We start from the raw sequence: 27,309 nt of genomic DNA on the forward strand, positions 1-27,309 counted from the left end.
CGCAGTTATTCTCTATGGACCCGAATAGGCTTTTGGATTTCGGAGGGGTTTCTTTAAGATTATATGCTGTTTCGAGCTGTTTTCGAGTTGAAATATATTTCTTATGACTGTTACCTATATAATGGCACCATAAAATCATGATTTTGATAAATATTACCGATGAAATATCGGCCGAAAAGACATGCTGTCATGGTACGGACTGCCCTGCGGCTGATGTGGGGTCCCTAATGCCAGCGTATGGTAATAATGGGGTGACGAAGGGTTATTGGAGACTCTTAGAGCCCCATCAGCATTCAGCATAGGGTCATCAGAGGCCGGGAACGTCCATCAGGGGTCTGAGTAGGCCTGTCATAGGGGCATACATGACACATCATGGCCCATGGGTCAATGTAGATCCATTCCATGGGGCCGTTGAAGGGCCATCATTGTTCAGCGTGGGCTCGCAATTACCTCTGATGGGCATATGCCGTGCCCCGATGGACTAACGCTGGCCCCTGATGAACCATCACCAGCCCCTGATAGGTCTACAAAGCCCACTGCTGGGTCTAAATTGGTCACTGATATGCCCAAATGGGCCACTGAGAAACCCGTACAACATCCCCTGACTGCACCTGCTGGACCAGTGCCGTCCTCTCATGGGCCCACCACAGCTCTTGAATGACCTTTTCAAGTCCCTTGAAGTGCCTTAATTGGCCTAAATGGCCCCTGATTGGCTTATGTGGTCCCTTTTGGTCCTATATGGCCCCCATGAGCCCTCAACGTCCCTAGACGGCCTTACATTATATGTCACTGGGCCCTGTTGGGTCAGCACCGGCCCCTGATAGGCTTGCACTGGACCCACCGGGCCTATACCGACCCATGAAGGGCCTATGTCGAGCCCTCATGGGCCTCCGATGACCACACGCCGGCATGTGTGGCCCCAATCCCATCAGCAGTGGTCCGTCTATCCCATGTACTTACGGTCTTTTTGGTCGATGTGACACCGGTAGTATATAGAAATGTTATGATTAAATGTCGTTATTACACAGTCAAAAGTCACAGAAAGAATATCCAAGCTCAAAAATGGCCTCAAACCCAACAAAAACTGGTATAAATCCCCTTCAAAAGCCGTAAGTCTATTAAACGCCATAGGGGAATAGCTGCAGTCCCCCGCAATTTCGTCACGAGCATCGGGCCAATCAGCGTTGAGTATTGCCGAACGCCGATTGGTCGATTTCCGCTAGCCTGTAAATGCTGCTTGCGGATATAGTTTTGAACAAAAGAGGGTCGCGGCTACTAATTATCGCTTGTCACCACTTTTTCGTCGGGAGCGTTCTACCTGGTTTATATAGCCTTGGTATGGACCCAGAGTCTGAAATAAAGCTTATCTATCTATCTATCTATCTATTCAAGGTTTAAGGAAAAACAGCTATGAAATGCCTATAGTGCTACCAAACAATATGTAAGATACTTGTGGATCTGTTACTTGATTGGTCAGTACTAGGTAAATGACGTCATTGGTAGATATGGTAGCAACATTTCTGAAACCACGCAGCTGCTACAGTTTCTGGCGCACTAAACAAACGTGTTCTCTCTGGGCAATATAACAAACAAACGTGTTGATGGCAGTGTGCGAAGCAGTGATTGCAAGGAAGTTGGAAGGAAGTTTGCGAGGAAATTTTTAGGTTGAGAAATTCAGATGTCAGGAGCAACTCATCTGCCAGATACTCAGGAAGTGTTATTGGACCATCTTTTAGTAAAACTGAGGTATGTTAAGTGTGCCGTGTGCACAGAACAAGAACTAGGTAAGAAAACGGTATTTATTTACTTTAGGTCCGCAAAACAGAGGGGTAAATAAAAGTCATTCACACGATACTCTAAGACCTCCTGATTTCATTTCTGATACTTATTCCTTCTAGAAACCAATTTAAAAGCACCAGTACACTAGTATCACCAGTATCACCACCGCCGGCCCCACCTCTGACCGGAACTGCACGTGTCAAAAGACCGTCTGCGCAGCGCACCCGCTACAAATGGTCCAACCAAGGTTGAGCGAAATTACGGATGATAATAAATTGTAAGGAAAGTGACGTCAAAATAATTGAGGCGGAGCGGTGCAGTGCCGAAGGCAATGCCTTAGGAGAGATTACAGGCAATGGTAAGTCAAATATTTTTAGGTTAAGTGGTTGTGTATCTGGCTTCAGGCTGAAGGCCTGAAGCCTGATGCATAACCACTTAACCTGAAAATATTTGACTTACCATTGCTTGCAATCTATTCATGCAAGTCACTTTTTCCTTTTCCCCCAGTAGGCAAACATCAGTAGGTCAGGTTAGGTAAGGTTTGGTTATGTTCTGATCATTTTCTCATGCTCTATTAGCTTTGCTAAATATATTCTCTTTTTTATTCACCGTTTTTCTTGTGCTTTGGTATTATGACGTCATTTTCATAACGTCGAAAACTAATGAATATCCGCATCATTTTTTCTTTTATAGGGCAGCGTTGTATGTTTTGTTTTTGTCGCGGAAGCGTGCTTTCTTCGGTGTATATTGTGCAGCAATTCGGTGTAATGTGCTGGGGTTTTAGTATCTTATTTTACATTTTTGATGTATTTAAGCATCATATCTGAATTCAGGACATCAAATAGTGTAAGAATGTGCATTTTGTCTTGTTAAAATAATATTGCGGACCTAAAGTAAATATTTACCAAGAAAACTACCTAACTCAATTCAAATTTGGAATGCCTGCCTTGACCTATTGATTTATGAATCTCATGTTGTAGTTACGTACATCAACCCTGATGATTTCATGCCTACCTTAGTGCACAACTTCTTGAACATGCTTTTTTCATTTCATTTTTCATTTCAGGCACCTTTCGCCGGGTCAAGAGGACAGCCTGGTTGAACTTCTTGGCGAAGGTCTGACAAATGAAGAATTATTGCAGCTTCTTCAGTCAGACCGGGAGCTTGGAAGTGCTGTCCAAACATTGCTTTCTTATCAGCAGACTGGGAGGTAGGAATTGTAGACTTTGCACAAGCTGCTCACCTGTTCACACACTCTTTCATGCACTTGGTCATCTGTTCATTGAAATCTTTTCTTTATGTCTTGGTGGTGGAAGCCAGGAGAGGCATTTTTGGCCACACTTCATTTTGTTTTGTGTGTTAACAAAACTGCATTACATTGACATAGCTTATGATGCATCCATTTTGCATCATGTGCAAAGTTTTCTGTCCCAGGTCATCTAAGGTCAGGTCACCACTCACCAGGTCAAGCTAAGTGCCTAGGTGTGATCCTGTCATTCATTACTATATATTTATATATTATCTCTTAAAAGTTTGAAACTTTGAAGTGCATGAGGCCTAAGTAAATCAGTGGCAACAATTTGGATAGGTAGGTCTCTCTGATTTTTCATATCTTGATCTGTGCTTTGGGGTCAGATCAGATTTGTGACCTCACCATTGTGAGGTAATTGGGGAAACAAACACAAATGGCTCCTGTTTTAAACAAGATGTCAGAACCATGACAAGATGTTTACAGAAACAAAACCATCTGACATGCCAGCTGTGCCCTTTTCATATGCCATGGACAGGATGCAACTGATGGACAGTTGCCTCTCAAAAGGCCATGCTAGGTCATAAAAGGCCACCAGAAATTTCTTTTTGACAATAGCTTTTATATGGATAGCTTTTATATGGAGCTTTTAATGGATATTTGGTAGAGTGATAAAATCATCTATAATGTGTTCAGGTCATCAATACAAATTGATTGATACCTATGCAACATGACCTTTTCCAGCCCGGTCATGACCTTGACCTGAGGTCAAATTCTAAAATTGGCTTTAGGTCAACTTATTGTTTACCTGACAAGTCTCGACGAGAGAAACACGATGGTGGCAAAATATTTGTCATGGATGCCAAAGTTATTGCGGGAAAATTGTTTCGACAAAATCTGTCTATTTTGGTGGTGTTTGCTTTCTCTGGGCCAAACCGATGACCTGAGGTCAAATCTGAGAGCATGTCAGGGAAAGACTGACATGCTCTCCTGTAGCTCAGTTGGTAGAGCATTGGAATCCCGGTGGTAAAAGCCCGGGTTCGGGTCGCTCCGGCGCTCGATAGTTGAGATTCCAGATGGGGATGGTCTTTTTTTTTAAATATTTTTGGTGCCCGACCCGGGCTTTTTGTGGTAAGTAGCACACACTCATACTGGGTTAGTTCACACACGGCAGTGGTACGAAGCGTTTTCGGCACCCGCTACACGGGACAGCCTTGACCGCACACTTCCTGTCACGCACCCCAGGTGGCACCGCATTGGTGCGCACGCTGGGGCTATCCCGATTTCTCGGGCCCGGCAGGTCAGAGGGCTGCTCCGGGACATGAAGCGTGGCCGTGCCCTCGGGACATGTCACCAGACCGAATGATCTGTTTAAAGGCAGATCAGGCCCGTGTACTTACCTGCGGCCGGGGGCGCTGGCTGGCACAGCGGTACCGTAAACCAGAGCAACTTTGTACCACTTTTTAGGTTTTTGTTGAATATCTTTTTTAATTGTTGTCCAATCTGGCTAGTTTTTTGCAAGGTGGAAGCTACAACCTTTGTCAACAGTTTGCTCTAGAGTAAAAGAATGCTAGCATCTTGAGTTATTTTATTTTTTTATTGAACAAGTGGTCAAAGTTGTAGAGGGGTTCTACAACTTTAAACCACTGATTATAATCCTATTTTATTCAATGCTAACGAATAAAATGGTATTTTACAGAGCATCTTTGGTCCACATAAGTTCTTTTAAAAAATATCCTGACACACCAGGACTTAAACTGGCTGAAAACAATCACAGAAACACTGGTTTACAATGGGGCAACAGATTCACAGTGAACGGCTGTTCCGGGCTTTGGATGGAGTAAAATCTGATAGGTGCGACCTCCCACTTTTTTCTAGACTTTCCTGCACTTTCTCCTCCCATAGCATTAACAGTGAAGCAGGATCAAAGGATCGTATGGCACAACTCGGACCTGAAACAGAAAAAATCATATTGGATAGGTATGGAATACAACAGGCTGGGAAATAATCTGGATTTGGAGGGCTAAAAATGAAATATAGACGCAGCAGCATAACCAATCGACTATCAACATCAATAACTTCCAGCATTGACTGTCATAAATGACGAAAAAAGTATGCTATAGTGATGAGAAGCTTCCTAAGAATGATTTCCAGGTGGACCAAAGTTGTAGCATTTTGACGGAAAAAGTGCTTGCAACTTTGACCACCACCCCTAAAAATTGACCATAAAAAGAAAATGGGGGTTTTCTTCCTCTAAGCCTTTGGAGAGCTCATGTACTTACTGTCTAGATAGCCAGTGTCGCTCCAGTTCTTACCAGTTCCGCTCCTTACATCATCCTAGCAACTTCTGTTTTTTGCGCCAAAATCAAGGCTTTTATTATAAAAATTCTGCTGCTGTCAAGGTCACATAACAAAAGCAGGTCTGTTCACACATAGTTAGGGCACATATTGGGCTAAATTGCCTGCATGAAAAAATGTCCCAAATATTACGATGGATTTTTTAAAAAATCAGCAAAGTATCTTTTCCATGGTGGACCAAAGTTGCACCGATGGACCAAAGTTGGTCTGGTTTACGGTACCTAATCTCCACGACCGAGCGAACACTCCCCAGTTACTGCCATCTCCTGGGTAGGAGCCGGCCGAGGAAACGAGACGGGGATGGTCTGCGGTTGGTGGGAGCAGCCGCAGCCAGTTGAAGTCAGTTGAATGGGACAGATTGTTTCCGACTTTGATGGGCACGTTAAACTTTGCCATCTAACTTCTCCCATTACCCGGAATTGTGCGATCGGGCGTTAGGGGTCGTTGTCCATGCAACAAACTCTGCTTGGCCCTGGCTGGGGCTCTGTCAATCCGTCCATTCAAACATTCGAGCTAAATTTATTAAAAAGAGTTTTGAAAGAGGTATCGAATGCGCTCTTCCGTGAATCTAGCCCTTTCACTCGCGAGTTATACGCCGATTTGTGAAAAATTAGAATACATTCGGACATATTTTCGTGATATTGTTTAATTGGTGATCTCCAGTGACCGCAGCTAAGGCCTAGTAAAAAATGACACAAATAGCTCTGAAAGATCTTATAGCGAGCTATATTTTGCTTTTCGCGTCCTTCTTAGTTTTCGAGATAATCATGTGCGGCCAAATACCTCCTCCCGAGTCCCTCCTCCCCCACGATGGTGAAACTGGTTGAAGCCCCTCCCCCATGGACGCGGTTTTTGACCCTCCCCCCCCCCACACACACACTATCGTAAGTTGTATGTATGCGTAGATGTAGTGAATATTCTAGAGCAAGGTATTCCAAGGTCAGGTCACCAGATCACGTCAAGTATGTACCTAACCTGAACTCAACAAAAGTTATAATACCTACTCGTCACAGCTCCGCCGACGGGATGAGCGCTTTGAAACTTTCAGCGATTTATAGGGCATAAGTATGTAAAAAGCATTTCTCAAAACTTTGATGTCAGTTACCTAAGGTTAAATCAAATTTGCGATCCATCCGTTCCAAACTGGTGACTGAAAATAAAACTGCTCTTCTTTTGGCTGGACGTCATTCTAGACACTCTCAAACATCGGGTAACAGACAAACAATGAATATTGAATCGGAAAATTGCATCCGTGACCTCTTGTTATGCCCCTGAGATGTCAGTTTTGAAAGTTTATTTTAGTTTTTTTTTTCGACAATAACATTTGATAGAGAGATACTAGGGCGATGAAAACACCGTGGATGTGTCCAGGCTTCAGCTCCACAATACGAATCGACTCATATGCAACATGACCTTTCCGGCCAGGTCATTACATTGACATCAAATGACCAATGATTGCCTGTGAATTGGAGTGCGGTTTCCTTTCGTGACTTGTTTATTTGTCATTTTACCCACATTTAATCATTCATTTATGATTGACACCTAATTAGTTAGCTGTAGGTGTTTAATGTGCTCGGTGTTCATTGCTCACCATTCACATGATATGTTTGATTGGTTCAAGCTTCACCTTCTCTTGGGTTGAACTGTGTACATTACACTCGCACACTCCCGCACCGCTCGTTCACTGTGTCTGTGTCTGTCCGCCAGCCTGACGCTGGGGGAGGCGGTGTTTGCGCGCGTCTCCCGGCTGGACTCAGAGCTGTGCGCCCAGCTGAGTGGCATGCTGCTGGAGATGCCGCCCCTCCGGCTGGCCAGGCTGCTGCAGGACGAGGGACGGCTGAGGGAGGCCGTCGCCGCCGCCCGCGCCGAGTACCTCCGCTACACAGGCGCCAGTCAGGTGCGGCTCGTATGTCAGGGCCATTTCAGCATGTGCCCAATAAATCGTACCCAGCATGTGGTACTTACCCTTTGTAGTTATACCAGGTTCTTTTATCTTCCTTGGCTCCGTGAGCAGTTTACAAATAGGAAAATTATCGGGTGTTTTTCAACTTTTTTTAGCAAATTTGTTTTCCCAAATATTGAATATATGTAGACCTCATCCACGAATGGCCTATTCTGGTCCATATTTAGTTGCGACATCTCCCTACCAAGACTGAATCAACCACTTTATAACCCGTTTGTAGCCCTGCCCTCGCGCTAAAATTTAAATACCTAGCTATGATGGATAGATTGCGATTTACTTAGCCTTCACCTCTCAGTCTGACGTCCTATGACATTATCGCTACTCGGCAGGTGGCGGCGGCGGCGGGAACCACGGCACCGGCCACCCGCGAGGAGCTGGCTGAGCGGCTGTTCGCGGCACTGCACGAGCAGCACCCACAGCTGGCCGGCCGTCTGACGGGCATGCTGCTGGAGCTGCCGGAGCCCGAGCTGACCGAGCTGCTGGACGACCGTGAGCTGCTGACGCTGCGAACGGAACAGGCGCTCCGGGCACTCGGACGGTGACCGTGAGCTGCTGACGATGCGAACTGAACAGGCGCTCCGGGCACTCGGCAGGTGACCGTGAGCTGCTGGCGCTGCCAACTGAACAGACGCTCCGGGCACTCGGACGGTGACCGTGTATGAGCTGCAGTGTCTGAGACGAAAAGGGAAGCTGGCACAGGCGCATTTATTTGCGCTCTGCAACAATTTAGAGAAGTAAGCGATGCGACGCAGTGGCAAGCTGCAAGCTGCAACTTCTTTCAAAGCTGTTTAAGGTACGACTTACATCTACGAATATCCAAAGAAGAAAACAACGACGAAGGTGCGTGGCTCCAACACATGGTGAGTCGGAATCCGTACGACGCTGAGAAGCTTTCGATATCATTCCAAGATGCGTAGCTCGCTTAGGAGCATGCGTAATGGGTATATTTACCAGAATCGATAAGATTTCGTAAATATTTGCATATAATATTATGAGGGTACGCTTCCTAAGCTCTGTGATAAAGAAGAGCCGTATCGTACCTTGGACAAAAGGCTTCTAATATGGCTTTACTGAATTATGTCTCTGTTGGGCTGTTGGCATTTTATCGTTATCACATAGATATTCCATACACATTCCATTGGTAATGCTCGTTTATGGCTATTTTAACGCGACTGATCGGTGATGATACTTTGATAAGATATGAGTAGCACGGTTCTCGCGCGTAAATCGTAAACCTGCTGTTTTTACGATACTAGATGAGATATCATGAAGCAGATTGCCAATAGCAGTCCACACCCTATCTTATATTTGCTTCTCTTTTATCACAAAATAAAGCCTGTGGAACATGAGTTTGCAAAAGTTTGTCAAAGTGCAGATAGCTATGTATAATAGATATATAGTAGATATATAGGGCAGGGCTAAAATATCTATATATCAGGGCATATATAGTAGATACAGGGCAAGATCGAACACATTACAAATAAAAAGCAGACAATTCCAATCAATCAACCAATCAAACAGCCTATGCGATCTCTGCAGACGAGAATCAGAAGATTTGGAACATTTTTTTCTTAAGATGCGAAGCGCTCAATGATGTGAGATCTGTAATTGAGCCGTTGCAACGACCACATGTGGAAGATAGCACCGAAATATTGGCAAACCTTTTATTTAGTAATGATGAAAAGCAAATGGAGAAAAATAAACATAGTGTTTACAAGATGTGGGAAGCAAGAAGAAAAAGGATGAGGCAGTGAAGTGTCAGCAAATCAGCGCCACTATGAAAAGTTAAAACTATGAAAATGATGACAAAGAATCAGAATGAAAAGAAAAAGATTACGAAAACAATATTTTCAATTAAAGCCAACTATATGGAAATAACATGAAACAAACCGAGAAAAACATCACTGAAAATGTCATATAGGTACCTACTTGATGCCTACTTTGTAGTATGTGTTCGTGTTCGTGTTGGTCGTGCCATGTAAAACTGTTGTGTTTGTGGGGGCCGTTGCAAAGGCATTACCCAAATAAACGTCATGTCATATAATTATTTATCATTTAAGTTTTAGATGCCCCGATTTCCTTCCTTATGTAGAGGGACTCCATACTATTTCCTGACTCGTAGCTGGGTGAGTAATGTAACTGCAGTGTTTCGATATTAACGCACGTTTTTCGGTCGGGTGCAGTGTAGCTATTCCTTTTTTATTTCAAAGTTAAATCTGTTTTCATTTTCATTTCATTTCATTTTCATTTATTCACAGTATCACCCACGGGAAAAGCCCATTTACGGGTAAAGTCACATAGGCATAGGCACACTGATCATACAAACACGTAATAAAGGTATACAGTAAATGATACAAAACAGACCGCAATCTTGCGACACACGGCAACATCATTGGTCTGTGGGAAAGGCGCGGGAGGATAGCTGAGCAGCGTAAGACTTAGCTGTTTTCCTCACTGTGGCTAAGGAGTCCGTAAACAGGTCTAGCTGGTTGTTTTCACGCAGAAATTCATTTGCGAGCCTCGGCACCCTACAATAGAGCCCATTCTTGATGGTTTCGACTCTGGCGAACGGCACGGCGAACTGATCGAGGCGGGACGGCGAGGCCAAAATGAGATCGCAGGGAACTGGAGTCAATTTTGTGCTTGAAAAGACGAGCTACATAAACCAAGTCATGTTGCACCCGTCGTGCTGCCAGAGAAGTGAAAGAATGTGCCGAAAGAAGATTTTCGTAAGAGAGAGAATCCGAGTTGGTGACAGAGTTAACTGTAAGCCAAATAAGGAATTTATGCTGGATTCGTTCTATGCGATCCGTATGTGTTCTCGCCGCTCGGCCCCACACAACACTGCAGTTCTCGAGAACCGAACGTACATTGGCGAAGTATGCTGAGGTGATAGCGCCAGTGTCATACCTAATTCTCGCTCCGGCTTGGAGTGACCGAATCAACAAGCCGAGTGCTCTATTGCCCGCCGCGACAATCGAATCAACATGCCGCTCGAAGGTGAGTTTCTGGTCCAGAGTAACTCCCAGATCGCGCATAGTGGTGACGCGATCTAACGTCACTCCACCTATTCTATAGGGACTGATGATGGGTGACCGTTTGAGAGTGATGGTAAATGACTTGCACTTTGACGCATTTAGTTTTAATCTCCAGGATGACGACCATTCTACTAGGCGGGTGAGATCGTCATATAACAGCACGGCATCTGCATCTGTGCGTACCTCCCGGTAAATCTTCACATCGTCAGCGTACATCAGGCATTCTGAGTGAACATACGATGGCAAATCATTAATAAATGCAATGAACAAGAGGGGAGAAATCAGGCTACCCTCCGGCGTGCCCGAAATCACCGGAGTCCAAGCAGACGTTTGACCGTCTAACACCACCCCCTGTTTACGGTTTTCTAAAAACGAGCCTAGTAGTGCAAGAGCAGGGCCGTTGATATCGTACGATTTGTGCAGCTTGTGTAACAATAGACGGTGGTCAACACTTTGGAAGGCGGCAGAGAAGTCGGTGTATATGCAATCAAGCTGGTTACCGTTTGAGATTGCCTGCCAGCCTGCACGGACAATGTGACATAGGTTACTTTCGCAACTACGATGTTCGATAAAACCGTGCTGTTTCTCAGACAGAACACCGCGAACGTGCGCATACAGTGACTCATACACTATCCTCTCCAAAACCTTACCAAACAACGGTAGAAGTGAAATCGAACGATAGTTTGCCGCCACTTTTGTTGATCCTTTTTTGGGAACAATATTCGCCTCCTTCCACTCCACCTGTCCGGAAAGACCCCAGATGACAGTGACTGCCTGTACAACATGAACAGCGGCACAGAAAGCTCGGCAGAACACTCACGGACTATTCGCGCGCTGATGCCGTCCGACCCGCACGCTTTATGCACTTCTACAGCATCAAGAATACGAGAGACAGACCCAACTGACACATCGAACTCCGAGAACTGAGGCAAATCGTACTGAGGTGCTTCGGGTAAAGGGTCTGTAGACGGTGGTGCGAACTTGCTCGCGAAGGCGAGATTCAGCAGCTCAGCACTGAATCTCGCCTTTTTTCTTTTATCTTTACTTCTTCTAATCTTTTATCTGTACTACTTCTAATCTTTTATGACTTAGAAGTAGATATAGCCGAAGACAGTCGATGGGTCGTACCATCGTGGATACAAGCTGTCTATTTGGGTTTTCTATTGCAGTGCTTGGCTATTTTTGTATGCATTGGTGTACTGAAAATGAAATAAATGGCAATGGCATGATATGATGCTATAATAATCATGTTTTAATATTTCTTATTTCTGTCCCTGACTGGGTTTCATTGCTCGCAGATCTCGCAGATAAAGTTTTGGGTGGACCGTATTGTGTAGACATCTGAAGTGTGAGCGAATGTGGTATAATTATACGCCGATCAATCGCGTTGTAGTTTTCCCAAAGCTAAATTTCAAACTCATACGAGTGATATTGTGATAAATGCACAGCCAATTCATAGTGGGTAGAACTAACGATTATGTAGACTTCATTCGATCTGCTGTGCTACCGCGAAGGTATGCTCATCGTCAATAAGGATTATAAAACAGACTGGTGCGAAATTGGGCTCCCATATTTGGTGCTGATATTTGTGTATTAGACAGGAGTGATTATGCGGACGTATCACGGGACACATAGCTACATGGTCACATGGTGCACACATTTACAGGTCATGCAGGTTTCGCTCCCCGACCGGGTTAGCTCCAGTCGGCGCGTTCGGTCCGGTCGGGATCACTGGCGACCCCGGTCCGTTCAGTCAGCCTCAGTTGCGGCTGGTGCTCCGCCCTTCCCTCCCCATGGTGACTGGTGCCGGCCCTCCCCTCCCGCTGGTGATCGATGCTGGCTCGCCGCGCACCAGTGCCGCGATGTGCCGGTGCAGGTGGTCGCTGACGGTAGGAGTTCGGACCGCCGGCACCACGATCGTCACTATACCCCTGACAGGAGCCGGCGGCGGTAGCGGTGCGGGTCGCTTCCTGGCCCTGCCGCGCCTGCTGCCTTTGGTAGGACTCGGCTTGATGCGCCCGTTGCCGTTGGTAGGCATCTGCTTTATACTGGCAGAGTCCCGTCCAATGTCACCGTCCTGGCTAGCTGCCGTCAGGACAGACAGCTCCCTGCAGGCTCCGGGTTCCCGCTTCTGATTAGACTCATCAGGTCCCTCTCCAAGGGCATCGGTTTCTCGGCTTGTCTTCGCCTTGCCTTTCTCTTCGGTGAATCGTGGTTCTCCGATGTAGGAATCACAAGACCTTGGAATATCTCGCACCTTCCTCTGTTTTGGTCGACTCCCGGTGGTCTCCTCTGAAGTACAGCATTCAGACATTGGTTTCATACCACCGTACATTTTCTCATCCCGCGCCAGTGTCCAGTTTGAATCGATATTTGATTGAATGGACTCCGTGCCTTTCCTACATCCAAGAGAACTCGAACCATCCTGTCGCCGGTGGGACGCTCGCTGCGCGCTGTGACTCTGCGGTGCTCTCTCGGTGGATTTAGCAGATATGTTAGACGACGCTGCAAACGTCGCTCCGACCGGACAGACGGCGCTACCATCGGTGCTGGTCGGGGTGGTGACGGGAGATCCTGTACCTCGGTCTGCCTGTGCCGGCTCCGCACCGGCCGTGGCTTTGGACGATGGATCTTCAGTCGTCTGGGTAGTTATGCAGTCAGACTCGGTGGTGGGAGGTGTCAGAGGAGCTTCTGCTGTGTTCGTAGACCAGGGAGCCGTCTGAAGTGGAGGGAGATGAGAGTGAATTTATCATTATGGCATGCTACAGCTCCCTACTTACAGATTATCCGCTTGTCTTTTCTCTCTAGTGACATATGAATTAGAGCACGAAAGTGGCCCGATCTTACATTGAGTTGGCTCGACATGCAGAAACAATAACAAAATTATTCCAATAAACAAATTAATATGCAGGCAAATTTTGAAGAAAAAAACTCCCGACTTTTGCCCCTACTTTGGTGTATACCTATTACCTATATTTAGTTTTCAGTTTCAATTCAAAGTCATTGTCTTGCTTGGTAGCTTTGTACCCGGGTTTGGCAGCTGGAGCTGAAGAGGAGACCGCTTTGCTATTGGGCGTAAATTTCCATGTGTGTGTCGAATGTCCCCCATACTGGTTTTAAATGGCTCCCTCAAAATAAAGTATCTAATCATATTTATTGACATAACGATGGTGATGTGGCGAGTACGAGCAATGAATAGTTGACAGGCCAGTTCACACTTCACAAGACCTCTGAGGTCACGACAACGCCGCGAAATTCGCTACCCTGGCCAACCTCCAGCGATTTTCACTCCGCTGCTGACTGGGTGAACACTTAGAAACGTGGACGGGAAGCACAAGAGCGCGGCGGTCCAGAGACCGTCGTCTGCTCCCGACCTCTGCCACCGTGGACATATAGACCCACCACTACACGCCGAGCTCTGCTCGGAGGGTGCCAGGCACCAGAGAGCTGTTAGTGCTGTTCGATACATTTGTGTCAGTGGAGGTAACACTTCTGTGAGCGCTGTGAACCAAGTGTCAGCCAGGTTGAACAGCGTACGTGGCTTGTGATTGCTTCTGTTTTAGCATACTCCAATTCCAAACGTACAGGAAACGTGTTCATGTGTGATATCAGCTGTTCACCGGGGTGTAATACCAGAATCTGACTCCAGATTTAACATGGTCATCTAACCATGGCTAACAGACCACCTGGGACCTGCCAAGCCACACCTCGTGCGCCGATACCCATCGAGCAGGCTCTAGAACCCTCGATCGGGAACTGTCTGACGTCCTTCCTTATCCAGCTACTGGTACTACCGCCTTCACCGATACCAACCATCATCGTGAGCATTCCTCGGGACTAGCCCGTATTGCACATAGTTACACTCAACAGTATCATGTGTTGTTTTTAGAGGTAAAGATGCTTTGAGCTTGCAAAGCTACGCGCGTCGCTAGGAGGCAAGTGACGTCAAACTGCGTCGGACACCCTCGCTTGCTACTGGTTAGCTATACGGGCTACAGATGGCACTGCCTATCTAGCAGTAGCGTCGTACTACGCCTCTACGCGTCGATCTGAGCGACACTACGGCGAAGCTATAGCGTCCAATGTCATCAGTCAGTGCCGTCCTCTATCGTTTCAAGCTGGAGGCGGGTTCACTGCGGATGTCTACCAGCCCGTGCTACCGCACCTTCTGCCGTAGGCAGGTCACTGGGACCGCTGCAGGCTCTTGGGTCACTGCAAGTCACTGGGTAAGTGCAGGTCACTGCCCACTAGGTCGCTACAGGGCGCCCGGTCTTGCAGGTCACTGCTCATTGGGTCACCGCAGGTTGTCTACAGGGCGCCGGACGGCAGTACCGCGATGCGACCTGCGGCGTGGCCCTCCGGCGCCGCCATCTGACTCACAGTAGCCATGGTGAATGGTCGCTGACGTGTGAGGATGGTGAGTTTCCCTGAAACGGAGCCGGTGTGGTCAGCGCCTCGTTTCGGTCAGGTGTGAGAGCTCGGTGGGTGAAGATGCTAGGAGGCAACATATCAATATGAAAACGGGCTGAGGATGATCTGCGGGATTTTCTTACGGTGACATCTTTTTAAGACAAGCAATGGTATATAAAAAATAACACGTAGGTAAGGGATATAGCCTCACGATACAATGTAGCCAGCTTACAGTACAAAGATGTTAGAAATTCATGGTGTTTTATGCGTTTGAGCTAGCTCCAGGGGCGTCGACGCGTAAGGAAAACTGGTCCGACTTTTTCTCGGGGGCCCCCACCGGTGGGGGCCCCCAGGTGTCGAACGGCTTCCCAACGTACATTTACATACATACATGAGTATACAAATGTATAGTGCAGGGGTGCCAATTTATGGAAACTGTTGCGGGGGGGGGGGGCGAAGGCCGGGGGTCAAGGTACCCCCTATCAAAAACCAAAGTCAGCGAATTGGGCCCACTATTTTTTCGAGAGGCCCAAATTCACATAAAAAAGCTAAATGTAAATAAAATTAATAACTTTCTGTTGGCGAGGCCCATGGGGCCCAGGCCCATGGCCAAAAAGAATAAAAGAAATAAATGTTTCAGTATTTTGACATTGGAAACATCATTCAAATTGTGGTTATCTGCTTCTATTAAAGCTCGGGGCGATTGCTTTTTATCGTTTTATAACAACACCCTGCATTGTGCGCTTTACACGTTTAAAATAGCAAAAAAAAGCTTAAAAGCGATTTACCACCAATATTTAGGGTAAATCGTTCCAATGTGGAAGACAACAAAATCACTCTTCTGTCATCAGAAAAATGGTCATCTAAAAAACACATCCTATGTAGATATATTGATACCAGTTACCAGATACATCTTGCAAGTAAAACAAACTACTGCAGCTACATACTCGATTAATCGACCATCTTCAACAGCCTTAACAGTGTTCCATTTTTCGGAAAGTTGGGTGGAAAGGCACACCTATTGGCAAACATATTTTCATCCTAAAATTTCAAAACAATAATAAAATTGTGTCATCTTTGATAGTTCCAGTCACCTTAACCTGCTCTCGTGACCGTCTGTTGAAAAAATTTGCAGACAAAGGTATTCCAAAAAGGAGAACTATTTTACCACTCCTGATTACTGACGATAAAATCGGAATTGTCATCTTTGAGCTTGAAAAGCCACCTTTTACTCTCACATTCGTCATCCGAGGAAAATTATATCATCATCCGCACACCTAACTTAACCCGCGCCCTGCTGGGGGGGGGGGGGGTGTTTGAACACCCTCCCCCTTGTGGTTTTTCGCGAATATCTCAATAACGGCGGGGAGCGCCGCCGTTTTTGGTACACCTTATCATACATCAATTCTACACATGTTGTGAAATTTTCAGACCAAGGTCATTCAAGGTCAGGTCACCAGGTCACTTGAAGTGACCTCACCTCATAAAAAGTTTCAATGTCTGTCATAGCTACACCGAGTGACCAATCACTTTGAAACTTTCAGCGATTGCGAAGAGCAATAGCATGTAGGGGAAGTTGGGGGAACGCCGAATACTTTTTTTCTGACGCCCGTAGCACGCAAGGTAGACAACATAAGCTATACTTGTTGGCGTCATTCGAGAGGCCAGTCTTTTGCCTTTCAAACATACCAGGCGCATTTGATGAATTCGCATACCGTTAAGCGCACAAACTAAAAATATCAAAGAAGTGACTTTTTCGGCGTTGCCCCGGACTGCGGGGAAAGCCGAAAATGGGAGAAATGATCTACGGGAATGCCGGAATTGATGTTTTGCTATTTTATCTCAAATTTTATCCAGAATTCGTCAAAGCTGACACGCGTTTTAAGAGCTTGAGGACGCTTGGTGCACACTGGAAGTTATAATTGTGTGATATAATAAGAAAAGGCCAGGTAAATCATTCCTTATGGTAACAGGCCGTTGTGTCGGTTAAAAGTGTAATTTGTGTGACTAAAAATACGCGTTGCTATTCTACGGTAAAGTTAAAGTTCGGTAAAGTTCACGTAGCATGCTTTAACGCGCGTAATTGCACGTTTTCGGCATTACCCCAGCCAGCCATACTTTCATTTGCAGGCCCATAACTTTTCAACGTGCTGTATATATTTCAAATAGGCAGCACACTTATGCAAAGACGTGCTGAAGATTACTTGACCGAATTGGCCAGACAAACGGTAGCATAATGAGTAGGAAATGCATCTTAGAAGACGCATGTAGTACAAAGGAAACGTACCTTGAAAACGCTCTTGGCGCCCTCACAGCCGAAGTATTCCGAATTACGACTGGTAACAAACATGCGATAATTGGTAGTCACTTAAGCTTCAGAGCATCACTGACAGGTGTCATCCATGTCGTACGGTTTTCGAAATATCTCGAATTTCGGCTTTGCCCCAACCCCGGCATTGCCCCAACTTCCCCTACAAAATGTATATCTCAAAATTTTGATATCGATGACCTAAGGTCAGGTCAATTTTTGCGACCTCCCCATTATAAGTCAATGGGAGAAAATTGAAATGCGCCTCTTTTGGACAAAAGACATTATAAACACTCCCAAACACCAAACTACAAGTGGTTTAGACACACTGAACATGAAAATGGTGTCCGTGACCCTTCTTTATGCCCTGAGGTCATCTTAGGTCACACCTATCTAGCAGTTTTTCGCAAATAACTTTTGATAGAGGCATGCTAGAGCGATGAAAACGCCCTAGATGTGTTCAGCTCGACGATACGGATCGACTGATATGCAACATGACCCTTTCCGGTCAGGTCATGACCTTGACCTGAGGTCAAATTTTCAAGTTTACCTTTCAAGGTCAACTTATAGTTCATTCGATGCGTCTTGACGAGAGGAACACAATGCCGGTAAAAGTAAGCTCATACAAGGCTTGAGTCAAAAGTTATTACAGAAAAACTGTTTCCGAAAAAAATCGGCTATTTTTGCAGTTTTTGCCCCCTGCAGGCAAAACCGTTGACGTTAGGTCAAATCTGAGAGAATTACTCAGAAAGGGCTTTAATAGGGCTATGGAATGCGCTTTTGCGCGGCGCTGTAGCTCTATTGGTTCTCGAGTTTTGCGTTGGCTTCTTGGAAATTTTCGATATTCGACCTGGAAATCGGCGAAATTTTGCCTTCAATGACCTCTGGTGACCTGACCTTTGACATGACCAAAAAATTGACCGAAGTGATTTCGTCATTATTTTTGACGCTCTTTCGAACGCCGTCTTCCGCGTATCGCTACGTGGTCCAGGAGCCGAGTTACAAGGGGGGGGGGGTGTTCAAACACCCCCCCCCCCAGCAGGGCGTGGAAATCCAGGACCCCCAGCCGGGCGCGGGTTAATATCAATTTTCGAACACTGTGGGCACAACTGTACTGTATTGTAGTGTTGCGTAAAGTGTTTAGGCATCACCAAATACTCTCCTCCGGACGTCATCTGCTGCCACGAACGCCCGTATGACCTGTTCCGGGTCCACCTCGTCCAGCAGGGTCTGACGCACGTGGCAGACGAGTAGATCAGAGAGGCGTCTCTCGCCCATCCTGTTTCTGAGCCAGGTCTTCAGCGTTCGCAGCAGTAGGGCCCCGCGGTCTGCAAGACTAGGGGCCCCACGGGCCGCAGAAGGGCCCTGGCGAACCATGGGCCCAAACGTGGCGAGGCAGGGCCTCACGTGCCGAAGCAGGGCACCCTCAAGCTACAGAAGGGCCCCAAGGTCTGTAGAAGGGCCCCCGCGATCCGCAGCAGGGGCCCCGTGGCCGCAGCTGGGCCCCCGAGAGCCCCAACAGGGGCCCTTGCGGCCACAGCAGGGGCTCCCGCGGTCGCAGCAGGGCCCTCGCGAGCCCCAGCAGGGCCCCCGAGCCACAGTAGGGCCCCGCATTCTACAGCAGGGGCCCCCGAGCCGTAGCAGGGCCCCGAGAGCCGCAGCAGGGCCCTCTCAAGCTACAGAAGGGCCCCGCGAGGCGCAGCAGAGCCCCCGCGAGCCGCAGCGGGGGGCCCCCGTTGCCGCAGCAGGGGCCCCCGTGGCCGCAGCAGGGCCCCTCCGAGAGCCCCAACAGGGGCCCCCCGCGGCCGCAGAAGGGGACCCCCGGGCCGCAGCAGGGCCCCGCGGTGTCTAGCAGGGCCCCAGAGGCGCAGCAGGGCCCCCGCGGTCTCTAGCAGGGCCCCCGAGCCGCAGTAGGGCCCCCGCGGTCTGCAGCAGGGGCCCCCGCGAGCCACAGCAGGGCACCGCCTAGTCGAAAAAGTGGTCCGACTAGTCGGAAAAGTCGGACCGGTGTCGACGCCCCTGGCTAGCTCACCTGATCTCGACACGTGAGAGCCGTGATGAGCAGAGTCGTGCGTGCTGATCGGCTCACTCTTACGGTCCCGGCGTGAGTGGTGCGACCAAAACTTAGGAAATCTGCAGCAAAGGTCAGGGGTCAGTTACCGCGATTGCAGGAAAGGATTGTGATGACCGCTTTTAGGTATTAAGTTCATAAGTATTGTGAACGATGAGGGTTTCTTCTTAGCAACCCGTACTTGTCATCACTTGCTTAGATTTATATTTACTATGATTGTTCTCTGCAAAGATAATACATAATTCTTTGAAGTTGGAACCCAGCCCATCATTCCAGCTAGTGACCGTCACTGGAATGTCATGCTCACCGTTTGGCTCGCGTTGGCGCCTGGTGTCCGTCGTGGGTGTCGCGGTGGTCCCCTTCCTGGCGACGTCTCTCCGTCACCGGACTCAGGTGGCGCAGCAGGCTGCGGATGCTGGCCACCAGACGAGGCGACTCGGCCGGACCGCTCTCCGCTCCGGCAGAACCGCCCTCAGTCGCGGCAGGCCCACAGTCGACCCCTCTAAGCCGCCCTTCGACACTGGCAGAACCTGCTTCGGTTTCTGTCAGCAGGTTATCGGCTTCGATATGGTCACCATCGGGTCCATGATGCTCGTCTTCAGTTTGGGGATGTTCGTTCTCGGTTTCAATCTCCGAGTCTGCTGGGAGTTCTTCATGGTAGTTGGAAGATTGGAAGCGCCTGTCAGCATCAGCAGGATCGTTGGGATTTTGAGGAGCGGAGTCAGCTGCCTTGGGACAATTCAGACTTCCTTGAACTGTTTCGGCGAAACTTGTTCTCGAAACCTCTTCAGGAAGGCTCGCATCTGCTTTGACATCTGCGACGTTTCTGGTGGCCGCATCAACTTCTTCATCCATGCTACCGTTCGTCTTTAGATAGACACCAGGGTCTTCTGATGGTTTGAGAGCGAACCCAACCTCGTCTATCGGCTGGCTGGATTCGTTCGACGGCAACTCGTCGTCATCTGTTGTCCTTGGCTCTTGTTCGTCATTATTGTGTCGTACCCGGTCGCCCCTCTCCTTCGTTTGCGGGCTGTTGTCGAGTAGAGCAACATTCTGCTCTTCCTTACTGTCCCTCTGGTTTTGTGTTTGGTGGACTTCATCGTCTGTTGGTATTTGTTCTGGCGCCGGATGTTCAAACTGAGTCGACAGGGGACTAGATCCCGGTAATGGTTGACTCATTTGATTGTCAACACTATCTGCCGATGATTTCGTTGGAAGCTCCATAAGTCGGGTATCCTCTGAACTCACATTGACCTCCTTGGTTGATGCAATCTCCAGCGATTGTGGGCCATCCGTTAAAGCGATTTCACCAGATTCTCTCGCTGTTTCTCTTCCCGCAATATTGTTGGCTTTTGACGAGTCGTTTGTCGCGACTTCTTTCGTGTTGAGCGTTTCAGCGTCCAATGCCTTTTCTCTGCTGACTTCAGCGTCAATCAAACCTCTGCCATCGTCCTTCAGACTATCGTTGGCGGTTGGCTGATGCTTAGTCGCGTCGAACGCTTCAGCATCCTGATTTCGCTGTGCTGGTTGTTGTGTCTCGCCCTCCGGTTCTCCGGTTTCGTGCCCGCTCTTCTCTGAAGAGCCGTTACCATTAGCGAATGGTTCATCACCATGTCTTGGTCCATCGCCAGCAAGGTCGTCCTGCGTGGAAGATGAGGTAGGATTTGTTTGGCTATGTTCCGTTGTCTCGGATTTCGCCACATGTGGAGTTATGGTAGTCACCTTTGTTGAATCCTGCAGAAAGAAAGAATGAAAGGGAAATGAACGATATGGTGCGACGCTATCAATACAAATCGCTCATGAAACGACGTGGTCATGATCGGACATATTTTATAGGAGCTTGAGGTATTGTGATTTGTGGGAGGCATCGGTAATTCACCAACGATGCAAATCTATGTACCTACCGGACAACAATGCGTCAATTTCGTTATGGCTGTTATGCTGAGATAGAACTGAGCACTAACACTCTGATGACTTTACCAAGCTACGAGACGAGCGCACCTAAACTTGCATCCGAAATTCTAAAAGAACCTAATGGTGACATGCAGCGACACGTTGGTATGTACTAGGTATGTAGCAGCACTTGTGGCAATTATCCCCTGTCTTCATTGTTTGCCCAGTGCAAGACAAATAACATTCATGCGCGCCCATAATATGGTTTCTATCATCTGGCCTCAACAAGTTGAGTCACGTTCCTGCCACTTACCTTATCAGTCCGATGTGAAGGTGCTTCCTCTCTCACGGGAGACTCATGGGTTTGGTCCTCCGGACTTTCTAAGTCGTCAGGAACCTGTATTTCAGCAGCATCAGCTTCCTCCTCGTCGGGCTGATCCTCCGATCCGATCCCGCGGAAGCTGTCCGTGATGACTTCCAACGCTCGCTCAACGCTGGGCTGGCCAGTGTTTGCCACCACTCCCTCAGTGGTTCGATAACAGCCGTCTTCACCATGTCGCCTGCTGGTCTTCGGTCCGGAGTAGGGGATCACGTCGATCCCGTTTGCCCACATTCGCACCTTATTCCGCATGTGCTCGGAGGCCTGGTGATCCTGCTGCTGATTAACATCGCATTTGATTTGCGTCTGCCTCTTGCGCGGGACCGGCCTTAGGAAGGAATCGCGCTCCGGCGGCGAGGGCTCCTGCGGTGCGCTCGAAGAAGACGCCTCCTCGCTGATGGGCGACAAGATGTCTGAGCCGGACACGAAGCCGTCCAGTTCCTCGGTGATCTCCTCGATGTCGGAGAGCGGCATAAGGCGGTCGGTTTGCGTTCGGTAACCGTCGGCCAGCTCCAGAGTCAGGTCGGGCGCCACTTCGTCTTCCAGATCTGGCAGGCCGCCAAACAGCGAGTTCTGGCTGTCACCGCTGGATGGCGCCAGTGTGGCGTCCTCACCGGTCGAGTCCAGGTCGCAGGCAGATGCCGAGGTGGCCGGGGAGCCGGAGGTCAGGTAGCTGCCGCGGCTGGACGGAGTCGCCGGAGAGAGGTCTGCACTGCCCCGTTCGGGCGGAACCTGCCAGAGCGCGCCCAGGCTGGTGGCGCGAGGCACGGGCGCGGCTGGCGCCGCCGCTCCCGCCTGCCGCTCGAACGCTGCCACCTGTCTTGCCACGAGCTGGCCGTAAGGCCGCTGGAGCGCCTTGGTCGCCCCACGTCGCGCGCAAGGCACGTAACCGTGGCTGACGTCTGTCACCAGATCACAGCTAGTGCCGTGGCGCGTCAGCAAGGCGCCTGTGACGCCAGTGGTGCTGGCCCCTTGCTCATCGACGTCATCACACCGAAAGGCCGGCAGCACCTCTTCACTCCGACAGGCCAGGGGCGGGTCAGCCGGGTCGGCTCGCACCTCCGAACGGTCCAGCGAGCTGGGGATCGAGCCGGCGCGGCGCGCCAAGCTGGAGAGGCTGCTGGACAGCGCAGTGGACAGCACCTTCTGTGAGTGGCGCTCCAGCAGCTCGTCACTGCGCGAGAGGTAGGCCGAGTCCTCTAGCTCGGTGAGGTCGTCCCGCAGGACCGTGGGCTCCAGGATCGTTGTCTCCGCAGTCCAGCGGTCGTCGTCGGCGCCGTCACGAGCCGTAGGCTTCCCGTGATCGCCCAGCGAAAGTGTCGCGGGGATGCGGGTAGGCGAGATAGACGCACGCAGTACCGCGAAGTCAGTGGAGACTTCGCCGCAACCTTCGCCTGCGTCTGGTGACTCGTCTACGAAACCGCTGCACTGGCTACGAGGACTACCGGACGTTCTACTCTCAGACATGCGCCTGTCGTCATGCTCTTCGGCGCTGCTGTTCCGTTCTAAGCGCTCCACTCTACGACTATCCTCATCGATGCTTTCCTTTACGTCTCTATCGGCCGCGTCGCGAGCGTATGAACTTGGTTGGCTATGGCAAGATGCATCTGATGAAACTAGTTCTCTCGGAGAAACCGCAGAGGACTCACCGGCAACAGGTGATGGTGGAGGTTTCGAATGTACAATAGCGGCAAGAGTTTTGTCGTTTCCGTCATTTTCAGGGTTTACGCATATTTCGTAGCAGAGTGGCGCTCCCAGTACTCCATTTGAAGCTGGTAGTGATAGCTCCAGTACGGGCGATTCACTTTCGTGCTCCCCAGACCTGTTTGTCTCTTCTTCGTTCACACTGGTTTTTCTTTCGCACTTGCCAGTCGTCACGGATGATTCTGATTCACCGTTGCACTTCTTTGCCGTTCTGGAAAGTTTCTCACACTCAAACGATTGCTGATCGCGGGACTCTTGTTCGTAGCTTCGATCTATCTGCCTTAGTTTAGAGCCCTGAACCACATGATCAGTGGCCTGCTCAGTTACCCTGTTACAAGTAGTTACCCTGTTTGTCATCTCTTCTTCATTCATCTCCTGCAGCCTGGCCTGTCCGTTCGTCTTGCTCCCTGTTGATTCAACTGTCCCTCTCAGGAGTGACAGCCCGCCTGGTCCGGTAGGAGACAAGTCATCATCGTCTGCGAACTTCATGGACGGACTGGGCAGCAGGCCGCGTTTGGATTGCGCCGCGCCGCCGTTCCCGCTGTCCTCTGCGACCCCTGAGTCCTCTGTTGACCCCTGAGTGAGGGAGGGTCGGCGGACCGGCGCGCCCACCAGCTCCGGGTAGTCCTGCTCGATCCTGTCGTCCAGGTAGGGGTTGTACTGGGGGCGGCAGCGGCGCGGCGGCGGTGGCGCGCCCCGGTAGCGCACCACGTTCACACACCCGTACGACACGTGCCGGGAGCCCGGCGGCGGCGGAGTGACGCTGTTGGAGCTCAGCTCGTCGTCCAGCAGGAACGTCTCGAACGCGCCGTCGGCGCTGTCGGCCGACTGCACGTCGAACAACACCTTCTGACGCTTCTTAACGAAGTCGGCGATCGTCATGTCGCCCTCGCGCTCGAACACGGGCGTGACGCGGCCGCGCTCGCCGGCCGGCACGTTCAGGCTACTCAGGTACTGGCAGCACTTGGCGGAGGCGCTCAGCTTCTTCACGTTGAGCGGCCGCGGCCGGGCCGGTGCGCCGAACAGCCGCGCGCGCAGCGTGTCCGGGCGCTGCCGCTTCACGGGCGCCGGCAGCACGTGCGAGCCGCTGCTGGTGGAGAGCCGCCGATCAGACGTCGGCGGAGAGCTGCTTCTCCGGCGGCCCCGCTCCGCGCCATGCGGCTCGGCGGGCTTCAGGTCCTCGAACTGAAACAGGCCAAACGGATAGGTCAATTATTATAATTATCTGTCGTCTGTGGACGATGGCTTTGTTATGTTAGAGTGTTACTGTGGATATTTTATGTCGTCTTTGGACAAATCGCTTATTATGCTTATTGTTATGAGCCATGATGTACCGTGATAAACGATGACTTGTCGGTCATCAGTGGAACGCTGCCGTCGGCGTTATGGACGTAAACTGACTGGGACAGTCAGTGCGCTCTTAGGTCCCAATAGATAAACAAAATGACTCATTCGTAGCATCGTCAGAGTTGGCGATCAATTGCTGGTAACAGCCGTCAGTCTCTAACGTCGTAACTGACCAATTGGCCTAAATTCTTGCATTCTTTGAAATTTGTTTCCTTTTAAATGGTTATTTTGGACGTCTTTTCTAAATGACAGTTGATACATTGCTCTCGCTAGTCGCTATAATATTTGCCGTTATTAGCTCACAAAGGATTGCATAATACAAAGACATTGTCCAAACTAAACACAAAAATAAAAAAGAAAATCCGGTATTTGAGCACACTCGGGAAGGAGGCTGCGCCTCCACTACGCCCCGGAGCACGGTCCCCGTCAGTCCGTCAGCCTTGGCCTTGTCTCGCCACCGGCGGCGTCCCGTCACTACCCAGCCGTACATCACTGGGCCGTCACTAATCACATTGGCGGTGTCAGCTGACGATTGATGCGCCGCCGCCGCGCCACATTGTGCGTCCTTTGACGGGCTCACTCGGTGGCGCAGTGTGGACGGTGCATAATGGACGCACCGTGTCGGTCGGACTGCGTGCTGGATGACGGATAACGGGAAGTGTCCCGTACCGTATACCGGGCGTCAGGTGTAGGAACTTAGTACGGGGAAATTATGTAGTCCTGTACACGGCGAATATGTAGACTAATGTTGACTAACCACTCTACATCATACCTAAATACTGGATAAGTACTTTGCAAGAAGTTTAGTGAACTGGAGAAATAATCTATTTTGTCTTATTTTTTTCGCATTTTGACATTCAAGGTCCATGTTCCCATGTAATAAAAGCTTAGTCACCTAGGATAAAGATGTTCGAAGCTGTATTTTATATACATACTAGATGGCATGTTTTGCGCTATAACTGTGCGTTTTGATAGATATGTTTAACGGGGGCATTAGTTTGGGTGTGGGAACTTCTTATTTTTATTTGTCTTATTTTGTCGGAGTTTGATATTTGTTTGAACGGCATGATATGCTGGTGCTGGTTGCGGGTTGTTAGAGCCTTTCTCATGGTTTGCCTTTATCGAACTGAAACCCACCCTACCCTACCCTAACCTACCCATACCCTACCTTACTAAAAACCTACAAATAGTTACCCTTCTCGATTAAAGTAACGTACCAAATTTGAGGGCAATCGGCCCAGCCGTTCTTGAGATATAAAACTGGCCCACTGCACGTGCGCACGCGCTAACTGAGATTCCAGATGACTTGCGCCAGCCACCTTTCTAAATTGTCCCCAACAGTGTACAAAATTTGAGCGAGATCGGCCCAGCCGTTCTTGAGATGTATAGGTGGACCCCTCACGTGCGCACGTGCAATCGATCCACCCTACCTGTCACAAATGACCATGCATCGCCAGGTGAGTGCCCTGCCCACCCGCTGTCCAAGTTTCAGCGCAATCGGACCAGTAGTAGCTGAGTTATTCCTAGTACAATAATGTGCTGTTTACTGGTAGGCGCTTATTTTCAGTGTTTGGAATTCCCCTTGGCGGGCGGTGCATTGCAGCCCATGCTTTGATAGCTATTGTCAAAAGTTGAATGGCCTGCCTGCCGAAGCCACCGATCCGATTTCGTCGGAAAATACGCGTAACGTTATCAAAACACGGTCGCATGCTTGAGTCATTTTCACAGAAGTTTATTGACTTTTCGATAATATTTTGGGTGGATATTGGTCAGAAAAGAATGCTCTTTCCGAATATGTAGGTTTCATAGCGATTGATCAGCGTTTTCAATAAGTTTTGATGTTGTAAAGGACATCGCGCTCCGCGCGAATCAAATTTTCAAATTAATTTTTGATTATTAAGGAAATGGTACGGATCATCAGTTTTTGTTTGCTATTCTCTGATAACACATACATTTGTCTGCAAAATGATACAACACCGATTTCATTCCGTCAAACCGTTTTCCAGCGGCATCGATTTTCCCGTCACAATGCACGAAATCGGTCATTTTTTCACAACCGGGGGTGCTGTCTTGCACGTGGCGCGTGCTATACTATGAAACCATATCAATACGCTAGGCCCATCTCTCCTCTATCCAGTGGTGGCAACCCCACCTCGCTACGGCAATCTGTCGCCGAGTTTTGGGCCCGGGAAGTGGGCGCCGCAGGCCGGTTTTCGCCCGATCTTCGATTTGACCGTTTCCCGTGTTAACCCTATGGCGCACGCGAGCGCGTGCTGACGGCGCACCCCTGGTCCGATCACGCCCAAATTTTAATACAAAGGCCGCCCACGCCCACAGATTCGGCATGCCAAATTTCACGCCGATACGCGGCGCCTTTCAGGCGCATTAAGACACATAAGACATGACACATGGATGGATGGATGGAGAACGCACGGACGACTTATAAATCATAATATAGATGTACGCTTCCTACCCATTCTTCTGTGTGACCCTATTCCTACATTTAAAGAACCAAATGTATTGGTGAATGGTTGCGTAGCAAATTTCCACCGCTGCGTGGCATGACTCGGTGGCTCCTGCATAATGAATACATTGCTGGGATGCGTCGAACAAAGGCCGTGAATCATCATATAACATTCATGCATCTCGCCTCAAAGGAGCGACATGACACGTGCTTTGTTCCTATGAGACGTTCAAAGGAATAATGCATGTTTCTGCGTTGCAGGTGAGCACAAAAGTTTGCGCCTTGGACTGCGGAACTGAAATATGCCACTGTTCCGCACAAGTTAGGTGCACTAGATTGGAAATGT

General features: G+C 49.1%; 2 protein-coding genes across 5 annotated transcripts in view; one reads left to right on the forward strand and one right to left on the reverse strand.

Moving 5' to 3' along the window:
- The first annotated feature begins 1,548 nt into the window (after positions 1-1,548).
- On the forward strand, positions 1,549-8,889 carry LOC122391767 (embryonic polyadenylate-binding protein-like). 2 transcript variants are annotated; one of them, XM_043385998.1, is made up of 4 exons: positions 1,549-1,746; positions 2,846-2,989; positions 7,094-7,283; positions 7,679-8,889. In XM_043385998.1, the coding sequence occupies exons 1-4, from the start codon at positions 1,679-1,681 to the stop codon at positions 7,889-7,891; spliced, it is 615 nt and encodes a 204-aa protein (XP_043241933.1). In that variant the 5' UTR covers positions 1,549-1,678; the 3' UTR covers positions 7,892-8,889. The 2 variants fall into 2 exon arrangements, with proteins under 2 accessions (XP_043241933.1, XP_043241934.1); XM_043385999.1 differs by having other exon boundaries at positions 1,612-1,784.
- A 3,082-nt stretch (positions 8,890-11,971) lies between these two features.
- Positions 11,972-27,309, reverse strand: part of LOC122391768 — a 33,354-nt gene continuing 18,016 nt past the window's right edge. Inside the window, exons 8-12 of one of the 3 annotated variants that reach the window (XM_043386000.1) lie at positions 21,383-24,337; positions 19,484-20,910; positions 19,138-19,238; positions 14,768-14,814; positions 11,972-13,106 (exon numbers count right to left, since the gene is read on the reverse strand). In XM_043386000.1, the coding sequence (XP_043241935.1) occupies positions 12,147-13,106; positions 14,768-14,814; positions 19,138-19,238; positions 19,484-20,910; positions 21,383-24,337 (5,490 nt within the window). In that variant the 3' untranslated portion in view covers positions 11,972-12,146. Of the gene's footprint in view, positions 13,107-13,522; positions 14,815-19,137; positions 19,239-19,483; positions 20,911-21,382; positions 24,338-27,309 lie in introns of those variants that run through there. The other 2 variants (XM_043386002.1, XM_043386001.1) reach the window with 2 other exon arrangements.

Source organism: Amphibalanus amphitrite, unplaced genomic scaffold (assembly GCF_019059575.1).
Source record: "Amphibalanus amphitrite isolate SeventyFive unplaced genomic scaffold, NRLGWU_Aamphi_draft 000453F_arrow, whole genome shotgun sequence".
Taxonomy (NCBI): domain Eukaryota; kingdom Metazoa; phylum Arthropoda; class Thecostraca; order Balanomorpha; family Balanidae; genus Amphibalanus; species Amphibalanus amphitrite.